The sequence below is a fragment of the Scyliorhinus canicula genome, chromosome 5 (genome assembly GCF_902713615.1).
Source record: "Scyliorhinus canicula chromosome 5, sScyCan1.1, whole genome shotgun sequence".
In the NCBI taxonomy this organism is placed as follows: Eukaryota; Metazoa; Chordata; class Chondrichthyes; order Carcharhiniformes; family Scyliorhinidae; genus Scyliorhinus; species Scyliorhinus canicula.
Window position 1 is genome coordinate 96,618,361 of NC_052150.1, and position 23,432 is coordinate 96,641,792.

At 47.0% G+C, this 23,432-nt stretch overlaps 1 protein-coding gene across 2 annotated transcripts in view; it reads right to left on the reverse strand.

Moving 5' to 3' along the window:
* Positions 1-23,432, reverse strand: part of LOC119966149 (dynein heavy chain 11, axonemal-like) — a 622,669-nt gene that overhangs the window by 26,936 nt on the left and 572,301 nt on the right. For both annotated transcript variants that reach the window (XM_038797431.1, XM_038797432.1), the window contains one exon: positions 9,196-9,315. In XM_038797431.1, coding sequence (XP_038653359.1) covers positions 9,196-9,315 — 120 coding nt within the window. The remainder of the gene's footprint in view (positions 1-9,195; positions 9,316-23,432) is intronic.

Sequence of the window (23,432 nt, forward strand, 5' to 3'; positions counted from 1 at the left end):
TAATGCGAACACCTTTCCTCTGTCGGAATGTGGCGACTAGGGGCTTTTCACTAACTTCATTGGAGTGTTAACGTAAGCCTACTTGTGATAATAAAGATTATTATAAATTATAAACCTCTATCAAATTTCTCCTCAATCTCCTTTGCTCCAAAGAGAACACCGGCTGCTCCAACCTAACCTTGAGCCAAACTCCCTCATCACTGGAACTATTATGGTAAACCCTCTCAAGGGCCTTGAGCTGTGATGACCACAACTGGATGCAATATTCTAGTTGTGGCCTAACCTGAGCTTTATTAAGGTTCAAGATAACTTCTCTGTTTTTGTACTCAATACCTTTATTTATGAAGATTGCATATACTTTGCTGACTACTCTCTATGAATATATACTGTCACCTTCAAAGATCATTGAACATGATCCCCAGATCCCTCTCTCCCTGTACTCTTTTTGGGACTGTGCCATTTAGTCTATATTGCCTCTCCCTGTCTCTTCTACCAAAGTCCATTACCTCACACTTCTCTGTATTAAATTGCATCTGTCACCTGTCAGCCCATTCTGCCAGCCTATCTATGTCCTGTGGCAGTCAATCCTCACTGTTTGCCTCTCTGCCAAGTCTGGTATCATTGTCAAATTTTGAAATTTTACTCTGTTAATATATGTATCAAATTTAAAACAAAACAGCAGTCCCAGTATTGAACCTTTGGGAACACCATTGTCCATTATCCTTTAGTCTGGAAAGCAATAGTTTACCCCAGCTCACTGATTTCTGCCCTTCAGATAATTGTGAAATCCAAGTTGACACTGACCCTCCTTTTCCACGAGACTAAATTTTGTTGCCTTTTATCTGGTAGTTTGCCAAATGATTTCTTGAATTGCATATAAACAGTATCATGATCAGCAACCTTCTGTGTTACTTCATCAAAAAATTTAATTAGATTAGTCAAGCACTATTTGCCTTTTACAAATCCATGCTGGCTCTCCTTAATTAATTCAGACCTCTCGAAGGACCTGTTCATTTTTCCCCTTGATTATTGTTTCTTGAAACTTACCCACCACTGATGTTAAACTCGCTGGCCTATAGTAACTAGGAGTGCCGTTACACATTCCTTGAATAAATTCACATTTATCATTTTTTAAATCTTCTGGCGCCTTTCCATATCTAGGAAAGATTGAAAGATTATGGCAAGACTTTCTGCAGTCTCCACTCCCACTTCCTTCAGCAGCTTGGGATACAAGCCATCAGAACAGGCAACTTATCCACTCTAAACACAGCCTTTCAAGTAAATCCTGCCCAACAGTTTTCATCTCATCCATTGTCTCCACCATCTCCGCTTCCACTGATATTTTGTCAGCATTCCCCTCTTTAGTTAAAAAACAATAGAACCGGTCACCTAGAGCTGTCTGTTCAGAGTATGAGCATTGATCTCCACGGAATACACGGAAGAGCTGTGTATCAAGTGGCATGGTAGCACAGTGGTTAGCACTGTTGTTTCACAGCGACAGGGTCCCAGGTTCGATTCCCGGCTTGGGTCACTGTCAGTGAGAAGACTGCACGTTCTCCCCGTGTCTGCGTGGGTTTCCTCCGGGTGCTCCGGTTTCCTCCCACAAGTCCTGAAAGACGTGGTGTTAGGTAATTTGGACATTCTGAATTCTCTCTCCGTGTACCTGAACAGGCGCTGGAATGTGCCAACTAGGGACTTTTCATGGTAACTTCATTGCAGTGTTAATGTAAGCCTACTTGTGACTATAAAGATTATTATATTATAACAGGACAATTGCGCTGGTGACATAGTGGTTGCTGGAATTGATGACTGATGAGCCCCAGCAGCCAACCCCAGTTAAACCAACTGAAACCCAACCCAGGATTGTGGAGATGGCAAGGAAAATGAGGGCGATGTAGCCATCTAAGATGGCCACCTGCAAAGGACCATGGGAATTATGGCCAACCCAGGACTCAGACAGATACATAGCCTTTGTGTATCTGAAACACAGATAACCAGACCTGATCAAAATCCCCCCCCCCCCCCCCCCCCCACTCGTTTGCATTTTAATGGCCCATTTTTCCAGGACAATAGAACTCCAATCAAGCAACCTGTACAGCCTGTGGTGAATTATACTGTATTGTAATTCTCACTGTATTGCATTGTATTATACTATGTCCTTGTGGGCTCTGTATATGAGCCGTTGCGCGGCTCGCCCCATAGGGCGCCTAAGGTTAAGGGTGTGTGGGGCGAGCGGGGTTAGTGCCAGGAGCATGGAGCAGACGACTCACCCTGGCCACCCTGAGGTTGTGGAGCAGTCTTTCCTGGCACTGCGTGCCATTTGGACAATGTTGCCCACGGCGCTGACCGCCTCTGCCACCTGCGCCCACAACGGCGAATGGCGTTGACACTGCCCGGGTGCTAGGGGCAGTGCCAGGGTGCCAAGGAGCAGGGCTTGAGGGGGCAATGGCCATAGAACATAGAACAATACAGCACAGAACAGGCCCTTCGGCCCTCGATGTTGTGCCGAGCAATGATCACCCTACTCAAACCCACGTATCCACTATGTACCCGTAACCCAACAAACCCCCCCCCCCCCCACTTAACCTTACTTTTTTTTAGGACACTACGGGCAATTTAGCATGGCCAATCCACCTAACCCGCACATCTTTGGACTGTGGGAGGAAACCGGAGCACCCGAAAGGGGAGTTGAAGTGGGCATGAGGGGATGCATATGGGGGGGGGCTTGAAGGGGTATATGAAGGATAGGGGTGTGAATGTGGTATGAAGGGGTGTATGAAGGGATGCATTAAGCATGGGGGGGGGGGAGAAGGAGGGGTGCTGAAGCAGGTGCATCGGGTGTCCTGAAAGTTGGGGGGGGGGAGCTGAAAGGGGGGTTGGCATTAAATGTGGGGGGGGGGGCCTGAGTGACCCCATAGCAGGAGATGCTTACTCAGGGGGGAGGGACCAGTTGATGCTCTGAAGACGACAAGATGGATGGGGCTGGGTCACCCTCAGGCCTGGGGGGTGGGGAGGTTCTTTAAAAAGAGCGCTCCGATCCCTGAGGAGCCCGTCTTGCCGGCATCTTTCGTTCCCTACTCCAGAAAAAATTCAAAGTGTGGGATAATTTAGTGAGAATCTCCCCAAATTCCAAAAAAATGACTAAGTATGGGTGAATTGCGATGGGAATGGCATACAGATTAGTAAAAAAAAATGAGGATTGGGAACAGTTTAAAATTCAGCGAAGGCGGACCAAGGGATTGATTAAGAAGTGGAAAATACAATCTGAAAGTAAGCTAGCGGGGAACAAAAAACTGACTGTAAAAGTTTCTTTAGGTATCTAAAGAGAAAAAGATTGATAAAAACTAATGTAGGCCCATTACAGTCAGAAATTCATAATAGGGAACAAAGAAATGGCTGAAGAATTAAGTTTGTACTTTGCTTCTGTCTTCAGAAAAGAAGACATGAATAATGCATCAGAAGCTGTGAGAAACACAAGTTTCAGGGAGGAGATGAAGGAAATTAGTATCCGTATTGAAATTGTTTGGGGGAAATTAATGGAATTGAAGGTGGATAAATCTCCAGATCCTGATAATCTTCATGCCAGAGTACTTAAGCAAGTGGCCCTAGGAATAGTAGATCCATTGGTGGTCATTTTCCAAAATTCTTTGGACTCTGTAATGGTTTCTACAGATTGGAGGGTAGCTAATATAACTCTGCTATTCAAAAAGGGAGGTAGAGAGAAAATAGGGAACAACAGACCAGCGAGTCTAACATCATTAGTAGGGAAGTTGCTAGAGTCCATTATCAAGGGTTTCATTGCCCAGCATGTGGAAAGCAGTGGTGTAATCAGAAAAAGTCAGCACGGATTTATAAAATGTTCAACAAATCTACTGGAATTCTTTGAAAATGTAACTAGTGGAGAACTGGTAGATGTGGTTTATTTACACTTTCAAAAGGCTTTTGACAAGGTCTCACACAGCAGATTGCTATATAAAGTTAAAGCGCATGCGATTATGGGTAGTGTCTTGAGATGGATTGAAAGCTGGTTAGCAGATAGGAAGCAAAAAGTTGGAATAAATGGGCCTTTTTCTAATTGGCAGGCAGTGACTAGAGGAGTTCCGCATGGCTAGGATCCTAACTATTCACATTATACATCAATGATTTTGACAAGGGAACTAAATGTATTATCTCCAAATTTGCAGATGATACAAAGTCAGGTGGGAGGGTGAGCTGTGATGAGGATGCAGAGATGCTTCAGTGTGATTTGGACAGGTGGTGTGTGTGGGCACATGCATGGCAAATGCAGTATAATGTAGATAAATGGGAGGTTATCTGCTTTGGTAGCAACAATAGGGAGGCAGATTATTATTTGAATGAGTGTAAATTGAGAGAGGTGGATACTCAGTGAGACCTTGGTGTCCTCGTGCATCAGTCGTTGAAAGCGCACAGGTACAGCAGGCAGTAAAGGCAAAATGGTATATTGACTTTCATAGCAAGAGGATTTGAGTATAGGAATAGGGATGTTTTACTGCAATTGTCTAGGGCATTGGTGAGGGCACACCTGGCGTATTGTGTGTAGTTTTGGTGTCTTTATCTGAGGAAGGATGTTCTTGTTATGGATGCAGTGCAGCGAAGGTTTACCAGGCTGATTCCTGGGATGGCAGGACCGTCATACGAGGAGAGACTAAGTCGATGAGGATGATATTCATTGGAGTCTAGAAGAGTGAGAGGGAACACCTCATAGAAACTTATAAAATTCAAACAGGATTAGACAGGGTAGATTCAGAAAGAATGATCCTGATGGTGTGGGAGTCCAGAATTAGGGGGTCATAGTTTGAGAATAAAGCGCAAACCTTTTAGGACTCAGGTGAGGAGAAATTTATTTATTCTGAGAGTGGTGAATCTGTGGAATTCACTACCACAGAAAGCAGCTGAGGCCAAAACATTGTGTAATTTCAAAAAGAAAGTTAGACATAGCTCTTGGAGGTAAAGGGGTCAAGGGATATGGGGGGAAGGCAGGATCAGGGTATTGAACTTGATGATCAGCCATGATCATAATGAATGGCGAAGCAAGCTCAAAGGGTCCAATGGCCTCCTGTTGCTTATATATTCTATGGGTGGGATTTTCTGTGCAACCCGCCGTGTGTTTTTTGGCAGCGGTGGCGGCCCACCAGCAGGATCTTCTAGTCCATCGTCGTCAGCAGGATTTCCCGTTGAATGCACTCCTCGTCATCAGGAAACGTGAGGCACCGTCAGTGGGACCAGAATATCCCGCCGGCCTGAACAGCTGGCAAATTCCGCCCAATGTACGTTTCTATATACGGAACAGCTTGCGGGATTCTCACCTGTTTTCCCGCCCAAAATGTCATTTAGTCGTTTTTTAAAGAATTTCACCCAAGTGTTTTTTTAGGCTGAAAATATTCCCTTGAATATGTCAGTTATAGCGCTTAAGCAACTTTGATATGAAGTTTTGACACAGTAATTCAGAAGTTTTAAGTGTTTTGAACTACCATTAAATAGCCGTGACTGATATTTAACAGCTGAAGCAAGGAAAATTTTAAAGAGCTGTGATGTATTTCTCTTGACCTCCCAGTAGAGGGTGCCAAGAGCCCTATACATTCTGGTGTGGAATCTGAAGGTTATTTATAGAACATAGAACAGTACAGCACAGAACAGGCCCTTCGGCCCTCGATGTTGTGCCGAGCCATGATCACCCTACTCAAACCCACGTATCCACCCTATACCCGTAACCCAATAACCCCCCCCTTAACCTTACTTTTTAGGACACTACGGGCAATTTAGCATGGCCAATCCACCTAACCCGCACATCTTTGGACTGTGGGAGGAAACCGGAGCACCCGGAGGAAACCCACGCACACACGGGGAGGACGTGCAGACTCCACACAGACAGTGACCCAGCCGGGAATCGAACCTGGGACCCTGGAGCTGTGAAGCATTTATGCTAACCACCATGCTACCGTGCTGCCCTTATTTATGTTTTTAAATATATATTGTAAACCATATCAATGGAAGAATTCCAGTTTCATTTTCATATGTGGAAATATTATCCAAGGAGCCATCATCTAAAAAATAAAACAGGAATTTGGAATTAAGTTCTTGAAATAATGCTGAGATATATCCTTCAGTTACTTTCTGTACAAAACCATGAGCAGGTTGACTGGGGCTTCTTGCAACATTTTATTAATCATCTTATGTTAAATCCAAGTACTGTAGATAGTGATTGCAGCTGAGACATTTTACAGGTGAAAGCAATAAATAGAACAAAAGCAAGCAAGAGGTTGGAATTAATAGATTACTCAATTGAAGAACACAAGAACATAGGTCAAGTCCTCCAAACAAGCTATCTATCCTCAAATAGGGTCTGTTGTCCAACCTTCTGTTTGCTGTTACTATGCAATCACACTGTAGATGAAATTGTAATTTATCAGAATTGCCAAATAATATTAAAGGTTATAAAAAGTGATTCATGTGTCCTTATGTACTTTTGTTTGCCATTTCTTTCTCTTTCCACTCTGTTATTAGGCAACACTTCAATTTACGGGTTAGGTGGTATTTTCATTATGAAGTCCCACTATTGACAATGATGAATTAAATTCTCCTATAAAGAAGTTTATGCTTTGGTTCGACATAGGGCCGCCTGTGCAGCATACACAATTGCACAGGTCTCCAAGCAGGTTCAATTCTCTAACTGGCCATTACTGGCAATGTTGGTCAGTCCAGGCAGACATAAATTTCAGCCTAATCTGCTCTGGTGCTATGTGACTGATCTCTGCATGGCTATTCCCATCATCAATAAGGCAGCGACCCTGGTTGGATGCAGCCAACACACTGAATGTCTGCAATGGGGCAACCATACAACAAACGCAAACTCTGCTTTGATTCCAGGTTTTTATGTATTTTTTTAAACTTTTATGTTAAATGTTAATTAATTGATGCTACTTTCTCGTCAATTGTTTGTGTCATTCAAACACATGAACAAGGAGCACGAGTAAGCCATTTGACCCCTCGAGCTTGTTTTGCCATTTAATTAGATCATGGCTGACTGATAGTAACCTCGAATCTGCATCCCGCCTATCCCAATAACCTTTCACCCCCTTGTTTACCAAGAATCGATTCCACCTCTGCCTTAAAAAAATTCAAAGACTCTGCTTCCACTGTCTTTTCAGTTAGAGAGTTCTATTGTCTCACAACTCCGAGAAAAGATTTTGCCTCATCTCCGTTTGAATGGGCAATGCCTTATTTTTAAACAGTGATCCCGCATTCTAGATTCTCCCACAGGAGGAAACATCTTCTTCACACCCACCCTGTCAAGACCCCTCAGGATCTTATGTTTCAATCAAGTCATCTCTTATTCTTCTAAACTCCAGCTGATACAAGCCTAATCTGTCTAACCTTTCCCCATAAGACAACCCACCCATTTCAGGCATTAATCTAATAAACCTTCTCTGAACTCTTCCAATGCATTTATATCCTTTCTTAAAATAAGGTTTGTTTGCTTTTTTTTTTGTTTGTTTTGTTTACTGTCACGTGTACCGAGGTACAGTGAAAAGTATTTTTCTGCGAGCAGCTCAAAAGATCATTAAGTACATGAAAATAAATTAAAATTAAAGAAAATACATAATAGGGCAACACAAGGTACACAATGTAACTACATAAACACCGGCATCGGGTGAAACATACATAGCGTTAATCAGGTCAGTCCTTAAGAGGATCGTTTAGGAGTCTGGTAACAGAAGGGGGAAAAGCTGTTTTTGAGTCTGTTTATGTGTGTTCTCAGAGTGTATCTCCTGCCCGATGGAAGAAGTTGGAAGAGTGAGTAAGCCAGGTGGGAAGGGTCTTTGATTATGCTGCCCGCTTTCCCCAAGCAGCGGGAGGTGTAGATGGAGTCAATGGATGGGAGGCAGGTTCGAATGATGGACTGGGCTGTGTTCATGACTATCTGAAGTTTCTTGGTGATCAATACTGTACACAATACTCGAGATGTGGTGTCACTGGTACTCTGCATAACTAGAGCGTAAACCCCTTACTTCTGTATTCAATTCCCCTTGCAGTAAATTATAATTTTCAATCAGCTTTCCGAATTCCTTCTGTACCTGCATTCTATGGCATACATCATGGGCTGGATTCTCCGATTCTGCGGCTATGTCTGGAGGATGCGTCTGGTCTTACAACCAAAATTTTGGCGACGCCCCCGCACCAATGCTCCGCCTGGTGGGGGGCTAGCAGCTGCGCCACGTAAAGGCCCCGGCTTTATCCGCAGATACGGACGCAGAATGGCCGGGTCCGTGGCCGCATCATACAACATGGCACCCGCCGTGCATGGACCCGGCCTGGCAAAAACTGCCCCCCTGTAACCCACCTCGCCACCCCTCACCAGTCCCCACTGAAGCCCCCCCCCTCCTTGGCGGTGCTGGACACAGTCCGCAACCGCCATGCCAGGTTTCCGAAAATTCAGAGTACATGCGACTGACGCCATCGGGAAGTCGTCCCATTGGGGGTGGAGCACCGGGGGAGGGCCTCAGGTGACATTGAGGCCATCCCAACCATGTGCGGCATACTCCTTGAGTATGCCGTTTTTGAGGGGGCAGAGCATTGGGAAAACGGCGTCGCCCTTATTTCGGCGTAAAAATGGGTTCTCTGGCTGACTGCCGAAAGCAATTCCGGCGTTGGCAATCGGAGAATCCTGCCCCATGTGTCCACCACAAAATCCCGATGTCCTTTGATCAAAGCGGTGAAGAAAAATAAAATTAGTTCAAGGCTTTTTGGTAATGACCCAATAACAAGCTACCCGCCCACTCACTCTCCTAGCCTGAAGAGATATTGTTTGAAGGACAAATGAGGTTGAGAAAAGAAAACGAGGTAGAAAGGTTTTCAATGACATAACTTCATTCCTGGATAATTCCTGGATAAAGGAGTTTAATTACTGATGAACGTATTGTTCCTCTGTCAGCAACTTGTCTTTGTTGAATGGTGAGTGATGGAATTTCATTGCCATGGTGTAATCTTTCTACTATTTCTTTTTGTTGTGTTTTTTTTATGTGGACAACCCGAATACCAATGAGGCTTCAATATATTTTCATGAATTTTTGAAATTATCTAGTATATGTAATCCTTTTGTTCTGGCATTTCCTCATTTCCAAGTATCCTTTTTAGAATCAGTGTCAAAGTCATCTAGAGGATTACAATACTTACCATGTTTGGATGCATGAATTCTTCTAAGTACGTACGGCACAGCCTTCTATCCCAATCATCAGTAATGTGCCCTCCATACATGATCTCCCCAAAGAGATATCGCAGGTCTTCCCAAGGCACCTGCAGCAACAGAAAAGCACTTAAATTATTCCCAGTTGTAGCTATGTTACTCAAGGTTAATTTGTCATATTAAAATTCATATTGTAAAATCAGAAACTGCCTTTTCACATATATGATGAATAACATCCACTGAATTGATCAGGTTTTGCAATTCATTACAATGACATGATAAATGCAAGTGTGCTCTGAGACATCCTGACTATTCCTGTAATTCAGGAGCGAATTCTCTGCATTATCAGAGTGAAGGTCTGTGGTCTACATCTGGAAGTGTCCTGACAATTTACTGCCCTGTTCAAATATAATATGGGTAAGGCCCCAGATCACTGTATTTCTGAAGTCCCTGCAAGCTGAGGTCAGCTTGTGGGGGAAAAGTATGCCAGGACACTGACCCTTTTCTGCACGCTGGTTGCAGGAGGTTCATGGCAGGAGCTTGATAAAACTTTTCAAATGCTGCTGGAGCGACATAATACCAACTCCCACTGTTTTCAAATCATGCCTACCTGATTGAGTGCTTTGGGCTGCTAGGAACGAAGCTGCTTGCAACGGTAAGTGTTAAATAGTTTAATAGACTGTTGACTCAGCAATTTTAGATCATTTCTACCCCACTTTCCCTCAACCTTTTTTGATTTTCAGTAGGTACTTAGGTTCTCATGAACTTATGTGCTGATTGTTCTCATTCTTGTTTGTTCCCAGCATCGTTATTGAAAGTAGAAATTTTCCCAATTGAGAGCCCTCAAATTAATGAGCTTGTGAGGAGAGGTGGAGGATCAGAAAGAAGCCAGGTAATCACAAGATGAGCTCTGTGTCCACCTACCAATGTCTGCATATCCATAACAGAGGTGAGCATAACTCAGGCGATTTGTGCTACAGGGGGTCCAATTCTCACGGTAGATTGAAACTCAAGCAGATAACTGATGTGTGCAATGGTTTTGGGTAGATATTAAACTGGAAACACCCCCACCATAGTATATAGTGCTGCTTGAAAGGGCAATCATCAGTTAGCAAATCCTGATCTGATTGGTCCTCGAAGGTTCCATCGGCGAGGGTTGCAGGTATTGTCACACCTACCTGGTACCAACAGTAGGAATCATCTTCAAAGGATCCAGGTCAAGGGAAACCATGTACACGGAATCTGATGTAAAAACAACCTACTGCCAGTACACAATGTAGGGAGGCACCGCCAATGATACGACCAATCAGCATCAACCTCAAGTCTGTTCCCACCACCTTCCAGGCCTTCCTGTGATTGGAATTTATGGGGATATTGCTGTGCAGTGGCACAGACGCAGTCCTCCTTACAACTACCTCCTGAAGCACCAACTGTACTTCGGTAGCAATCAAACAGGCAGTCATGCGCTGGACTGCTCAGTCACTTGCCCGCAGATTTATGCCTGCATCTTAGGTTTTCTTTTGCTTAATTAACAACCTAAATTGCTGTGAGGCTCTGAAGCTGTAACCAGTGGTGTTATGGGGAAATTCTTTTGATTGTTAATAGTCCAAGCAAACATCGGTGTCGAGAAGTAAGTTGCTCAGGCTAATAAAAGTACAAAGTGACTCAAAAAGCAGGAATTGCTAGAAATACAGAGCAGATCCATGACCTTTGTACTTATCCAACATTTTTCACTTCTTACCAGAGCTATTCAGGTCATTAAAACCACGAGATTCCTCTTTGTAATATCAACGTATCTATGGTTCCTTTGGTATTCTTAATGTTATAATTTGCTTTAAAAAGTTACACTGAAAAGCAACTTGTCACTTTTCTACAATCTTTCTTCAAATCCTAACAATCAAAATAAATTTGTTGTGATATTGCTGGTCAGAGCTTCAATACCGCACTATTCAACTAAAAATATCAATCTGTACTCATCATATTTTAATATTCAAATTTGGACTAATATTTGCATGCAACTAAAGTGAATGCCATTTTTGTAACCAGGACCATGTGCAACGGTACCATGGATTTCCAAAACGTGTTCAATAAAGTACTATACAAAAGGCTACTTAATAAGATAAGAGCCCATGGTGTTGGGGGTGGGGGGTAAGGATATTAGCAAGGTTAGAGAATAGGCTAACTAATAGAAGAAAGTTGGGATACATAGAACATACAACAGTACAGCACAGTACAGGCCCTTCGGCCCACAATGTGTGCCGACCATTTATCCTAATCTAAGATTAACCTAACCTACACCCCTTTAATTTACTGCTGTCCATGTGCCTGTCCAAGAGTCGCTTCAATGTCCCTAATGACTCTTGACTCCACCACCCCTGCTGCCAGTGCATTCCATGCACCCACCACTCTCTGTGTGAAGAACCTACCTCTGACATCTCCCCTATACCTTCCTCCAATCACTTTAAAATTATGTTCCCTCATGAGAGCCATTTCTGCCCTGGGGAAAAGTCTCTGGCTCATGCCTCTCATCACCTTGTACACCTCTATCAAGTTATCTCTCTTCCTTCTTCGCTCCAGTGAAAAAAGCTCTAGCTCCCTCAACCTTTCCTCATAAGACCTACCCTCCAATCCAGGCAGCATCCTGGGACATCTCCTTTGCACCCTCTCTATAATGAGGCGACCAGAACTGGACACAATATTCCAAGTGTGGTCTAACTGGGGTTTTATAAAGCTACAGCAAAACATCACGGCTCTAAAACTCAATCTCCCTGTTAATGAAAGCCAACACATCATACGCCTTCTTAACAACACTATCAACCTGGGTGGCAACTTTGAGGGACCTATGTACGTGGACCCCAAGATCCCTCTGTTCCTCTACACTTCCAAGAATCCTGCCTTTAACCTTATATTCAGCATTCAAATTCAACCTTCCAAAATGAACCACTTCACATTTATTTAGGTTGAACTCCATATGCCACTTCTCAGCCCAGGTCTGCATCCTGTCAATGTCCTGTTGTAACCTGCAACAGCCCTCAACACTATCTACAACTCCACAAACCTTCATGTCATCGGCAAACTTACTAATCCACCCTTCCACTTCCTCATCCAAGTCATCTATAAAAACCACAAAGAGCAGAGGTCCCAGAACAGACACCACTAGTCACCGACCTCCAAGCGGAATACTTTCCATCCACTACCACGCGCTGTCTTCGAGGGACATTTTCAGAATGGCAACCTGTAACTAGTGGAATACCACAAGGATCAGTGCTGGGGTCACAATTATTTATAATATATATTAATGACTTGGACGAAGGAAGTGAATGTACTATTGCCAGGTTTGTGGATGACAAAAATAGGTGGAAAGGCAAGTGGTGTGGATGTTATGAAGAGTCTGCAGAAAGATACAGATAGGTTAAGTGAGTGGGCAAAAGCTTGACGCGTGGAATATAATGCAGGTACGTGTAAAGTCATGTGCTTTGGTAGGAAAGAAGCTGAACGTTATTTAAATGGAGAAAGACTGCAGAAAGCTGCAGAGTAGAGGGTTTTGGGGTTCCTCGTGCATAAATCACAAAAAGCTAGCATGCAAGTTCAGCGATAATAAGGAAGGCAAACACAATGTTGGCCTTTATTTCAAAGGGAATGGAATATAAACACAGGGAAGTCTTGCGAAAACTATACAAGGCAATGGTTAGACTAAATCTGGAATACTGTGAACAGTTTGGTCTCCTTATCTAAGGAAACATACCCTGGCATTGGAGGAAGTCCAGAGAAGGTTCATTAGGTTGATCCCTGGTATGGAGCGATTTTCTTAAGAGGTTGAGTAAGTTGGGCTGTACTTAATGAAGTTTAGAAGAACGATAGATGACGTTATTGAGACATAAAGGATTCTAAGGGGCTTGACAGAGTTAATGCTATGGGAGAGTCGAGGACAAGACGGCATAATCTCAGATAAAAGATCACCCATTTAAGACAGAGATGAGGAGTAATTTCTTCTCTCAGATGGTGGTGAATTTGTGGAATTCTTTACCGCAGAGAGCTGTAGGGGTTGGGTCATTAAGTATGTTATGTATGTTAAGTATGTTGGGGCGGTACGGTGGCACAGTGTTAGCACTGCTGCCGCACAGCACCAGGGACCCAGGTTAGATTCCGACCTCGGACAGCTGTGTGGAGTTTTCACATTCTTCCAGTGTCTGAGTGGGTTTCCTCCAGATGCTCCGGTTGCTTCCCACAGTCCAAAGATGTGTAAGTTAGGTGGGTTGGATATGCTAAATTGTCCCTCGGTGGGGTTACAGGGATAGGGTGGGGGATTGGGCCTAGGTTAGGGTGTTCTTTCAGAGGGTCGGTGCAGACTCAATGGGCCTAATAGAAAAACATAGAACATAGAAAAATACAGCACAGAACAGGCCCTTCGGCCCACGATGTTGTGCCGAACTTTTGTCCTAGATTAAGAATAAATTAATCTACACCCCATCATTCAACCGTAATCCATGTACCTATCCAATAGCCGCTTGAAGGTCCCTAATGTTTCCAACTCAACTACATCCACAGGCAGTGCATTTCATGCCCCCACTACTCTCTGGATAAAGAACCTACCTCTGACATCCCCCCTATATCTTCCACCATTCACATTAAATTTAAGTCCCCTTGTAATGGTTTGTTTCATCTGGGGAAAAAGTCTCTGTCTACTCTATCTATTCCCCGATCATCTTATAAACCTCTATCAAGTTGCCCCTCATCCTTCTCCGTTCTAATAAGAAAAGGCCGAGCACCCTCAACCTTTCCTCGTAAGACCTACTCTCCATTCCAGGCAACATCCTGGTAAATCTCCTTTGCACCTTTTCCAAAGCTTCCACATCCTTCCTAAAATGAGGTGACCAGAACTGCACACTCCAAATGTGGCCTTACCAAGGTTTTGTACAGCTGCATCATCACCTCACGGCTCTTAAATTCAATCCCTCTGCAAATGAACGCTAGCACACCATAGGCCTTCTTCACAGCTCTATCCACTTGAGTGGCAACTTTCAAAGATCTATGAACATAGACCCCAAGATCTCTCTGCTCCTCCACATTGCCAAGAACCCTACCGTTAACCCTGTATTCCGCATTCATATTTGCCCTTCCAAAATGGACAACCTCACATTTTTCAGGGTTAAACTCCATCTGCCACTTCTCAGCCCAGCTCTGCACCCTATCTATGTCTCTTTGCAGCCGACAACAGCCCTCCGCACTATCCACAACTCCACCAATCTTCGTATTATCTGCAAATTTACTGACCCACCCTTCAACTCCCTCATCCAAGTCATTAATGAAAATCACAAACAGCAGAGGACCCAGAACTGATCCCTGAGGTACGCCATTGGTAACTGGGCTCCAGGCTGAATATTTGCCATCCACCACCACTCTCTGACTTCTATCAGTTAGACAGTTTGTTATCCAACTGGCCAAATTTCCCACTTACCCATGCCTCCTTACTTTCTGCATAAGCTTACCATGGGGAACCTTATCAAATGCCTTACTAAAATCCATGTACACCACATCCACTGCTTTACCTTTATCCACGTGCTTGGTCACCTCCTCAAAGAATTCAATAAGACTTGTGAGGCAAGACCTACCCCTCACAAATCCGTGCTGACTATCCCAAATCAAGCAGTGTCTTTCCAGATGCTCAGAAATCCTATCCCTCAGTACCCTTTCCATTACTTTGCCTACCACCGAAATAAGACTAACTGGCCTGTAATTCCCAGGGTTATCCCTATTCCCTTTTTTGAACAGGGGCATGACATTCGCCACTCTCCAATCCCCTGGTACCACCCCTGTTGACAGTGACGACGAAAAGATCATTGCCAAACGCTCTGCAATTTCATCTCTTGCTTCCTATAGAATCCTTGGATATATCCCGTCAGCCCTGGGGAATTTGTCTATCCTCAAGTTTTTCAAAATGCCCAACACATCTTCCTTCCTAACAAGTATCTCCTAGAGCTTACCAGTCTGTTTCACACTGTCCTCTCCAACAATATGGCCCCTCTCATTCATAAATACAACAATATGGCCCCTCTCATTCGGAAATACAACAATAATGGCCACCTTCTGCACAGTTGGGACTCTATGATTCTATGTTTGAGGCCGAGAGAGACAGATTTTTAATCAGTAAGAGAATCAATGGGGATAATGTGGGAAAATGGAGTTGAGGATTATCACATCAGATCAGTCATAATCTCACTGAATGACAATGCTGACCCGATGGGCTGAATGGACCATGTCTGCTCCTATGTCTTACGGTTTGCTGCAGTTTTGATAAACAAAAATCTACAAATGTTGAAATAAAATAAGAACAGAAGATGCTAAAATTGCAAGTCAACATTTTGGACAGAGATCATTCTTAAGACTTTGAGAATAAAAGGCAAGAAAGTTAATTTTTGAGAATAACTAAATATAAAAGGGCCTTTCATATTAGTCATTTAAAATTTGGATTCTGGGAGCCTGGTATCCAAGAGTCATCTCCTGACAATAATTTTCTGTAGACCAGCTGACTTGTACAAACCCAGGTACAACGGAGGAAAACAACAAATGGAGGCCAAAAGTATATGCATGCTGCCTACAATTACGAAGAGACAGCTCTTAAAGCTTATTAAAATATTCTTTTATATTGCAAAGGGTAAACTAATGTTGGAAAATGCACCAAAGTCATGCATCTGCTGCATATTTTGGACAATTTTTGTTTTTATTGCATTTTGTTTCTGAGCTTCAGCCAATAAAAAAGCAGTTAGATAAAATAATAATTTGTCATGTGAAGCACTCACAAAACAAAAGTCAATCGAGGCAATGGTCAAGGAAGATTGGTAACTCAGGATAGATATTCTGCCATAGCATTTCTTGCACACATCAAGATAGGAAATTCTTTGAGGATGTGAATGAATCATAGGGTGGATTGTAACGGCTGGTGTAGATTGTCTGTTTAATAGCTGGAGGGTGGGTAGCAACCTTTCTGTGGCTATTTCCAGGAGCCCTCAATGTGATTAAAAGCCTTTCAGGCAGTTTGCTGGCTGTGTTGGAGCTCCTGGGTCCTAGAAGACAGATGTCCTGTCATCAAGCACTTCTGGCTAATCAGAGATCGGCAGCTCATCGGAACCAGCAAAGCCATTAGGAACGGTGGCTACCACCTGCACTGCTATGGGTCCCTGGAGAAGGGCTATTGCTGGAGCCTCAGACCACTGGTAAATGGAGCAGGCTCACCAGGACCAGTCAGACAGGTCCCAGTGAGATGGAGGAGTAGGGACGGGCGGGGGCTTGGTGTAAAGGATGCGGGGGTGGGGGGGGGGAATGGGTCTTTGTGTGGGAGCAGCCCTTGGTGCTAGTGGGTCCATCCATTGGGTACTGAATGCCTGAACAGGAGGGGCCCATAACACCTATCCCACTTCAGGCATGTCCACCAGATTGCCCACACAACATGGTCCAACCCCTCCTGCCCACTTCACCATACAGCCCCTCCCTCACCTCCCTGTCTGCTTCTTCCCCCAGGAGTCCATTAAATTCCACCCACAGCAATATAGAATGGTTACAGCACAGAGGATGCCATTCGACACATTGTGGGCGGAATTCTCCGCTCCTCACGCCGGGTGGGAGAATCGTGGGAGGTCCGCTCTCGCACCTCCCGCGATTCTCCCACCCCCACCAAAATGGCGTGCCACGTTTTGCGACACGCTGCTCGGAGAATCGCGGGCCGCCGTCAAAAACGGACCCGGATGGGCCAAGCGGCCGGCCGTTCCCGACCGTTTCATGACGGCGGCAACCACACTTGGTCGCTGCCGTCGTGACCACAGTGTGAGATGCCTGTTTGGGGCTTGTGGGGGGCCTAGAGGGGACTGAGCACCACGACCGTGCTCGGGAGGGGACAGGCCCGCGATCAGTGCCCACCGATCGTTGGGCCGGCGTCTCAATGGGACGCACTCTGTCCCCTCCGCCGGCCCGCAAGATCAAGCTGCCACGTCTTGTGGGGTGGTGGATGGGAAGACGCCAACCTGCGCATGCGCGGCTGATGTCATTAGGCGCGTCGGCCGCGTCATTCTCGGCGCGCCGGGCCTTGACGCCAGCGACAAGGCCCCGCGGCTGAGTTTCCCAGCATGGCCCTCCTAGCCCCCCGGCGGGGGGAGAATAGGGGACCAGGAGAGGCCTCCGACGCCGTCGTGAACCTCTCTGGGTTTCACGACGACGTCGGGCCTTTGGGAGAATTCCGCCCTGTGTCTCTGCCAGTTCTCTGCAGGAGCAAATCAGCTATTTCCACTCCCGTGCCTTTTCCCTGTAGCCCTGCAAATTGTTTTACAGATAATTATCCTAGTCCCATTTTAAAGTCATGATTGAACATAATTGAACATAATTTAACCACATTTTCAGGCAATGCATTCTGGTTCTTGATCCTTCAACCGACGAGAGGTATTTCTCCCTATTATTTTGAACAACTGTCAAATCATCTCTCAACCGTCTCCTTTTTTAAAAATAGAGAATCATGCTCAGCTTCTGCAATCTATCCTTGTAATTCATGGCTCTCATCCCTTCCTCCCAGCACTGAGAAACACCACGCTATCAAACCGGTTTTCTGCATTGGGAAGCTCAGCTCACTGGAACTCCTTAGTGTAGCGAGAGATCGGGAAGCCATTTCTGTGCCCAAAATGCACCCCCCGATCGCGCCCCCAAGCCCCAACTCACTATAAGGGGCCTTCTCCCCCCCCCCCCCCCACACACTCCCAAAACCCCCCCTACACCTGCGCAGGGCACACCTGCCCAATCGCTGCCACACAGAAAATGCCAGCATGGCACCTTATCAGAGCCAAACTGATTCCCTGGCAGTATCACCTGGGCACCTTGGCAGTGCCAGGCTGGCACCCAGATGGTACTGCCAGGATGGTGGTGCCAGAGTGCCCAGGTGGCACCAGCAGTGAAATCTTTGTATCCTCACTGTCTTCAGGTGATGTCCGGAGGACTGGAGAATAGCCAATGTTGTTCCTCTGTTTAAGACGGGTAGCAAGGATAATCCAGGGAACTACAGGCCAGTGAGCCTAACGTCAGTGGTAGGGAAATTACTGGAGAGAATTCTTCGAGACAGGATCTACTCCCATTTGGAAGCAAATGGACGTATTAGCGAGAGGTAGCATGGTTTTGTGATGGGGAGGTCGCGTCTCACTAACTTGATAGACTTTTTTGAAGAGTTCACAAAGATGACTGTTGCAGGTAGGGCAGTGGATGTTGTCTATATGGACTTCAGTTAGGCCTTTGATAAGGTCCCTCATGGTAGACTGGTACAAAAGGTGAAGTCACACGGGATCAAGGGTGAGCTGGCAAGATGGATACAGAATTGGCTAGGTCATAGAAGGCAGAGAGTAGCAATGGAAGGCTGCTTTTCTAATTGGAGGGCTGTGACTAGTGGTCTTCCGCAGGGATCAAAGCTGGGAACTTTTCTGTTCGTAGTATATATAAATGATTTGGAGGAAAATGTAACTGGTCTGATTAGTAAGTTTGCAGACGACACAAAGGTTGGTGGAATTGCAGATAGCGATGAGGGCTGTCAGAGGATACAGCGGGATTTAGATCGTTTGCAGACTTGGGCAGAGAGATGGCAGATGGAGTTTAATCTGGACAAATGTGCGGTAATGCATTTTGGAAGGTCTAATGCATGCAGGGAATATACAGTGAATGGTAGAACCCTCAAGAGCATTGACAGTCAGAGAGATCTAGGTGTACAGGTCCACAGGTCACTGAAAGGGGCAACACAGGTGGAGAAGGTAGTCAAGAAGGCATACGGCATGCTTGCCTTCATTGGCCGGGGCATTAAGTATAAGAATTGGCAAGTCATGTTGCAGCTGTATAGAACCTTAGTTAGGCCACACTTGGAGTATAGTGTTGAATTCTGGTCGCCACACTACCAGAAGGATGTGGAGGCTTTAGAGAGGGTGCAGAAGAGATTTACCAGATTTGCCTGGTATGGAGGGCATTAGCTATGAGGAGCTGTTGAATAAGCTTGGTTTGTGCTCACTGGAACAACGAAGGTTGAGGGGCGACCTGATAGAGGTCTACAAAATTATGAGGGGCATAGACAGAGTGGATAGTCAGAGGCTTTTTCGCAGGGTTGAGGGGTCAATTACTAGCAGGCATAGGTCATTTACCATCAATTGGACTCGAGACACGATGAAGATCCAAACTGTGGCTTTAATCAGCTAGTTGTTAGCCCGGTGGTCGACTACAGAGAAAGGCTGGCCGCCGGGATCTCTGGGTACTTATACCCTGCCTCGGAGGCGGGGTCTACTTGCCTATCGACCAATTGGTGAGCAGTCACATGACTAGACCCAGCCAAGCGGACGAGAGGCACATGACCAGCCAGAGCCAATGGGAAACCAATGCTCTGCACCAATGGCAGTGCTCACATTCATACCACCACATTCACCCCTTGTGGAGAAAGAAGGCGGGTGGGGGGGGGGGGGGTTTGTAAGTGGAAGAGAGGTGGGGGGAGGATCCGAGGACTGGTGGTACGAGCAGCGAAAATCGAGAAAGGTGGGCTGCCCACTGGCTCGTGGCAAAAATACTACTACTACTAACTTAAGGTGCAACAGAATAACAACAAATTCCCAAAAAAATGTCCCATGGTCGCATCAGATGGACACGATCAGCCTGTCGGGTGCCCGTGGTGTTCTGGAGGACCGTCGCAGTGGAGCCGGTGACGTCGGGCCGATGGTCGTCCTTGCCTCCGGGAGCGTCGGTCGTAGATGTGTTTCCGTACCCCGGGCCGGTGGTGGAGACGCTGTAATTGGGGGAGACATGTGCGCTGGGTCGTGGGGGGAATTGGGGTTGGGGGGGGGGGTGTTGATGTAGTGGGAGAAGACCGCACGCCGGCGGGTGCCAGGTCCCGAAGCGAGACCGTATCCTGCCGACCGTCGGGATACTCCACGTACGCATACTGCGGGTTGGCGTGGAGTAACCGGACTCGCTCAACCAACGGGTCGGACTTGTGCACCCGCACATGCTTCCGGAGCAAGATGGGCCCGGGGGTGGCCAGCCAGGTGGGGAGAGGGGATCCTGACGACTTCGTATCGGGGTGGACAAAACGTTCCGTGCTCCCGGAGTCCAGCAGGCATCTCGTTTTGTGTCCGTTGAGCTGGATCGTTGTCGTAGTCTTCGCGAGCGTGCGTGGTCGCAACTGGTCGAGTGTGATGGAAGCAATTCGTGGCGAGGGTTCCAGATCATCCTCGGTGGCAGAGTAATTGCTGGCAGGGCCTTCCGTGTTGGCCCAAAATGGCGGCGCCCAGGACCTGCACGTGGAATCGGGGTCGCAAGATGGCGGCGCCCAGGACCCGCACGTGGAGCCGGGGCCCCAGATGGCGGCGCCCATGGCCCGCACATGGCGGATACTGCCAGTGCCCCCACCCCAACTGGTCGCAACTGGTCGAGTGTGATGGAAGCAATTCGTGGCGAGGGTTCCAGATCATCCTCGGTGGCAGAGTAATCGCTGGCAGGGCCTTCCGTGTTGGCCCAAAATGGCGGCGCCCAGGACCCGCACGTGGAATCGGGGTCCCAAGATGGCGGCGCCCAGGACCCGCACGTGGAGCCGGGGCCCCAAGGTGGCGGCGCCCGTGGGAACCTCGTGGCAGCTGGGGGAAATGTCAGCATGCCGGTTGGGGCAGCCGGGAGCGAAGGTCGGGAGGACCGTGGGGCCGTTGCGGGGGCCAGGAGGCGGGCCGGAGAGGTCGGTGCGCGGCGCTGGGCCCTAGGGGGGGCGATCTGCGGTCGCTGCGCGGAACAGCAGCGACGGACTTGGTCTGCAGACCACCGCGTAGTGGCCCTTCTTCCCGCAGCTCTTACACAGAGCGGAGCGGGCCGGGCAGCGTGGGCGGGGGTGCTTGGAGAGGCCACAAAAATAGCAGCGGGGCCCCGCTAGTTTGTCAGAGCGACCCGCAGCGCAGGCCTGGGGGAGTCAGTGTCCACGGAGGACGGGGGTGGCGCGTGCCATGAAGTCCAGGGGGTTGCTGCGCGGCCGGGGGCATATGCGTGGGCGTTCAGGTCAGCAGCCTCCAGGGAGGTTGCGAGGGTCCGTGCCTCAGCTAGGCTGAGGGCGTTCTTTTCCAGCAATCGTTGGCGGATAGATGAGGATTGCATGCCGGCAACGTAAGCGTCTCTAATTAAAAGTTCCATGTGCTCAGTCGCTGAAACATGGAGACAGGCGCACATTCTCCCTAGAGCTGTGAGGGCCTGGTAAAACTCGTCGAGGGACTCACCAGGGAACTGTTGTCTAGTCATCAGGAGATGCCGTGCGTATACTTCGTTGACTGGCCGGAGAAAATGTCCTTTGAGAATCTCCATGGCTGCACCATAATCGCTTTCGTCCTCAATCATTGAATATACCGCCGTGCCCACGCATGAGTGGAGGATGTGGAGTTTCTGCTCCTTGGTGGGCTTGCTGGCTGCAGTTGTCAGGTAACTGTTGAAACACGCCTGCCAGTGTTTAAAGATTGCAGACGCATTTGAGGCATGTGGGCTGGTGCGGAGGCAGTCCGGCTTGATGCGTAGCTCCATTTCAAAATTCTAGCTGATTAAATTGATGTACCATCAATTGGACGCGAGACACGATGAAGATCCAAACTGTGGCTTTAATCAGCTAGTTGTTAGCCCGGTGGTCGACTACAGAGAAAGGCCGACCGCCGGGAACTCTGGGTACTTATACCCCGCCTCGGAGGCGGGGTCTACTTGCCTATCGACCAATTGGTGAGCAGTCACATGACTAGTCCTAGCCAATCAGATGAGAGGCACATGACCAGCCATAGCCAATGGGAAACCAATGCTCTGCACCAATGGCAGTGCTCACATTCATACCACCACAATAGGTTTAAGGTGCGAGGGGCAAGGTTTAGAGGAGATGTACGAGGCAAGTTTTTTTAGAGGGTAGTGGGTGCCTGGAACTCGCTGCCGGAGGAGGTGGTGGAAGCAGGGACGATAGTGACATTTAAGGTGCATCTTGACAAATACATGAATAGGATGGGAATAGAGGGATACGGACCCAGGAAGTATCGAAGGTTTTAGTTTAGACGGGCAGCATGGTCGGCACAGGCTTGAAGGGCTGAAGGGCCTGTTCCTGTGCCGTACTTTTCTTTGTTCTTTGTGCCAGGTACCACCCTGCTCAGAGGGCAAGCGCCTGGGGGACTATGATCACCTGGGAGACCTCCATGAGTGCGGTTTCATCTGGTCCGCTTGTGGAGACTAGTACTGAAAGGCCTTGCCCAAAGTCTCCGAGGCAAAGGGGATCCCAACGCCTCGGGTGCCTTGGAAAAATGCATATTAGAGTGAGACTAGCTGTCTCGCTGTAATATGATGATTTGACAAAATCCCGCCCACAATGGGTGGGATTCACACTGTAACATCTCGTGAGATCATGTTAGATCCCACGAGGCTTTGTGAACCGGGTAGTTCCCGGGAGCGGGGTCTCCCGGCTTCTATCGACCACGTTGCACTGTGGTGCGCTGCTTTTTAGGCACAACGTAGCCGTTCCATCGCGCACAATGTGTGAAGCACAACTCATACTAAACATACCATAACTGGGATGGATTTCATAGATTCCACCCCTAATTCAGAATCAAAATGTTTTGTGAGCGGCATGGTAGCACAATAGTTAGCACTGTTACTTTGCAGCGCCAGGGACCCGGGTTCACTTCCTGGCTTGGGTCACTGTCTGTGTGAGTCTGCACGTTCTCCCCATGTCTGCGTGGGTTTCTTCCGTTCACTCCGATTTCCTACCACAAGTCCCAAATGATGTGCTGTTAGGTGAATTGGACATTCTGAATTCTCCCTCTGTGTACCCGAACAGGTGCCGGGATGTGGCAACTAGAGGACTTTTACAGTAACTTTATCGAAGTGCTAATGTAAGCCTACTCGTGACACTAAAAAAGATTTCTATTATTAATGAAATAAATCTCTTATTAGCTAGTAGTAAACAGGAAATTTTTCGATACCATTTTCCAAACCCGCAATCTCTATATCTGGAAGGACAAGGGCTGCAGATGGGAGGAACAACACCTACTGCAAATTACCCTCCCAGTCACACACCATCCTTGCTAACAGCATTGTGGTTGTTTCTACATCACGTGGACTGCAGCAGTTTAAGAAGGTAGCACATAACCACCTTCGCAAGGGCAACTGAGGATAGGCAATAAATGCTGGCCTAACCAGTGACACCCACATCCCATGAACA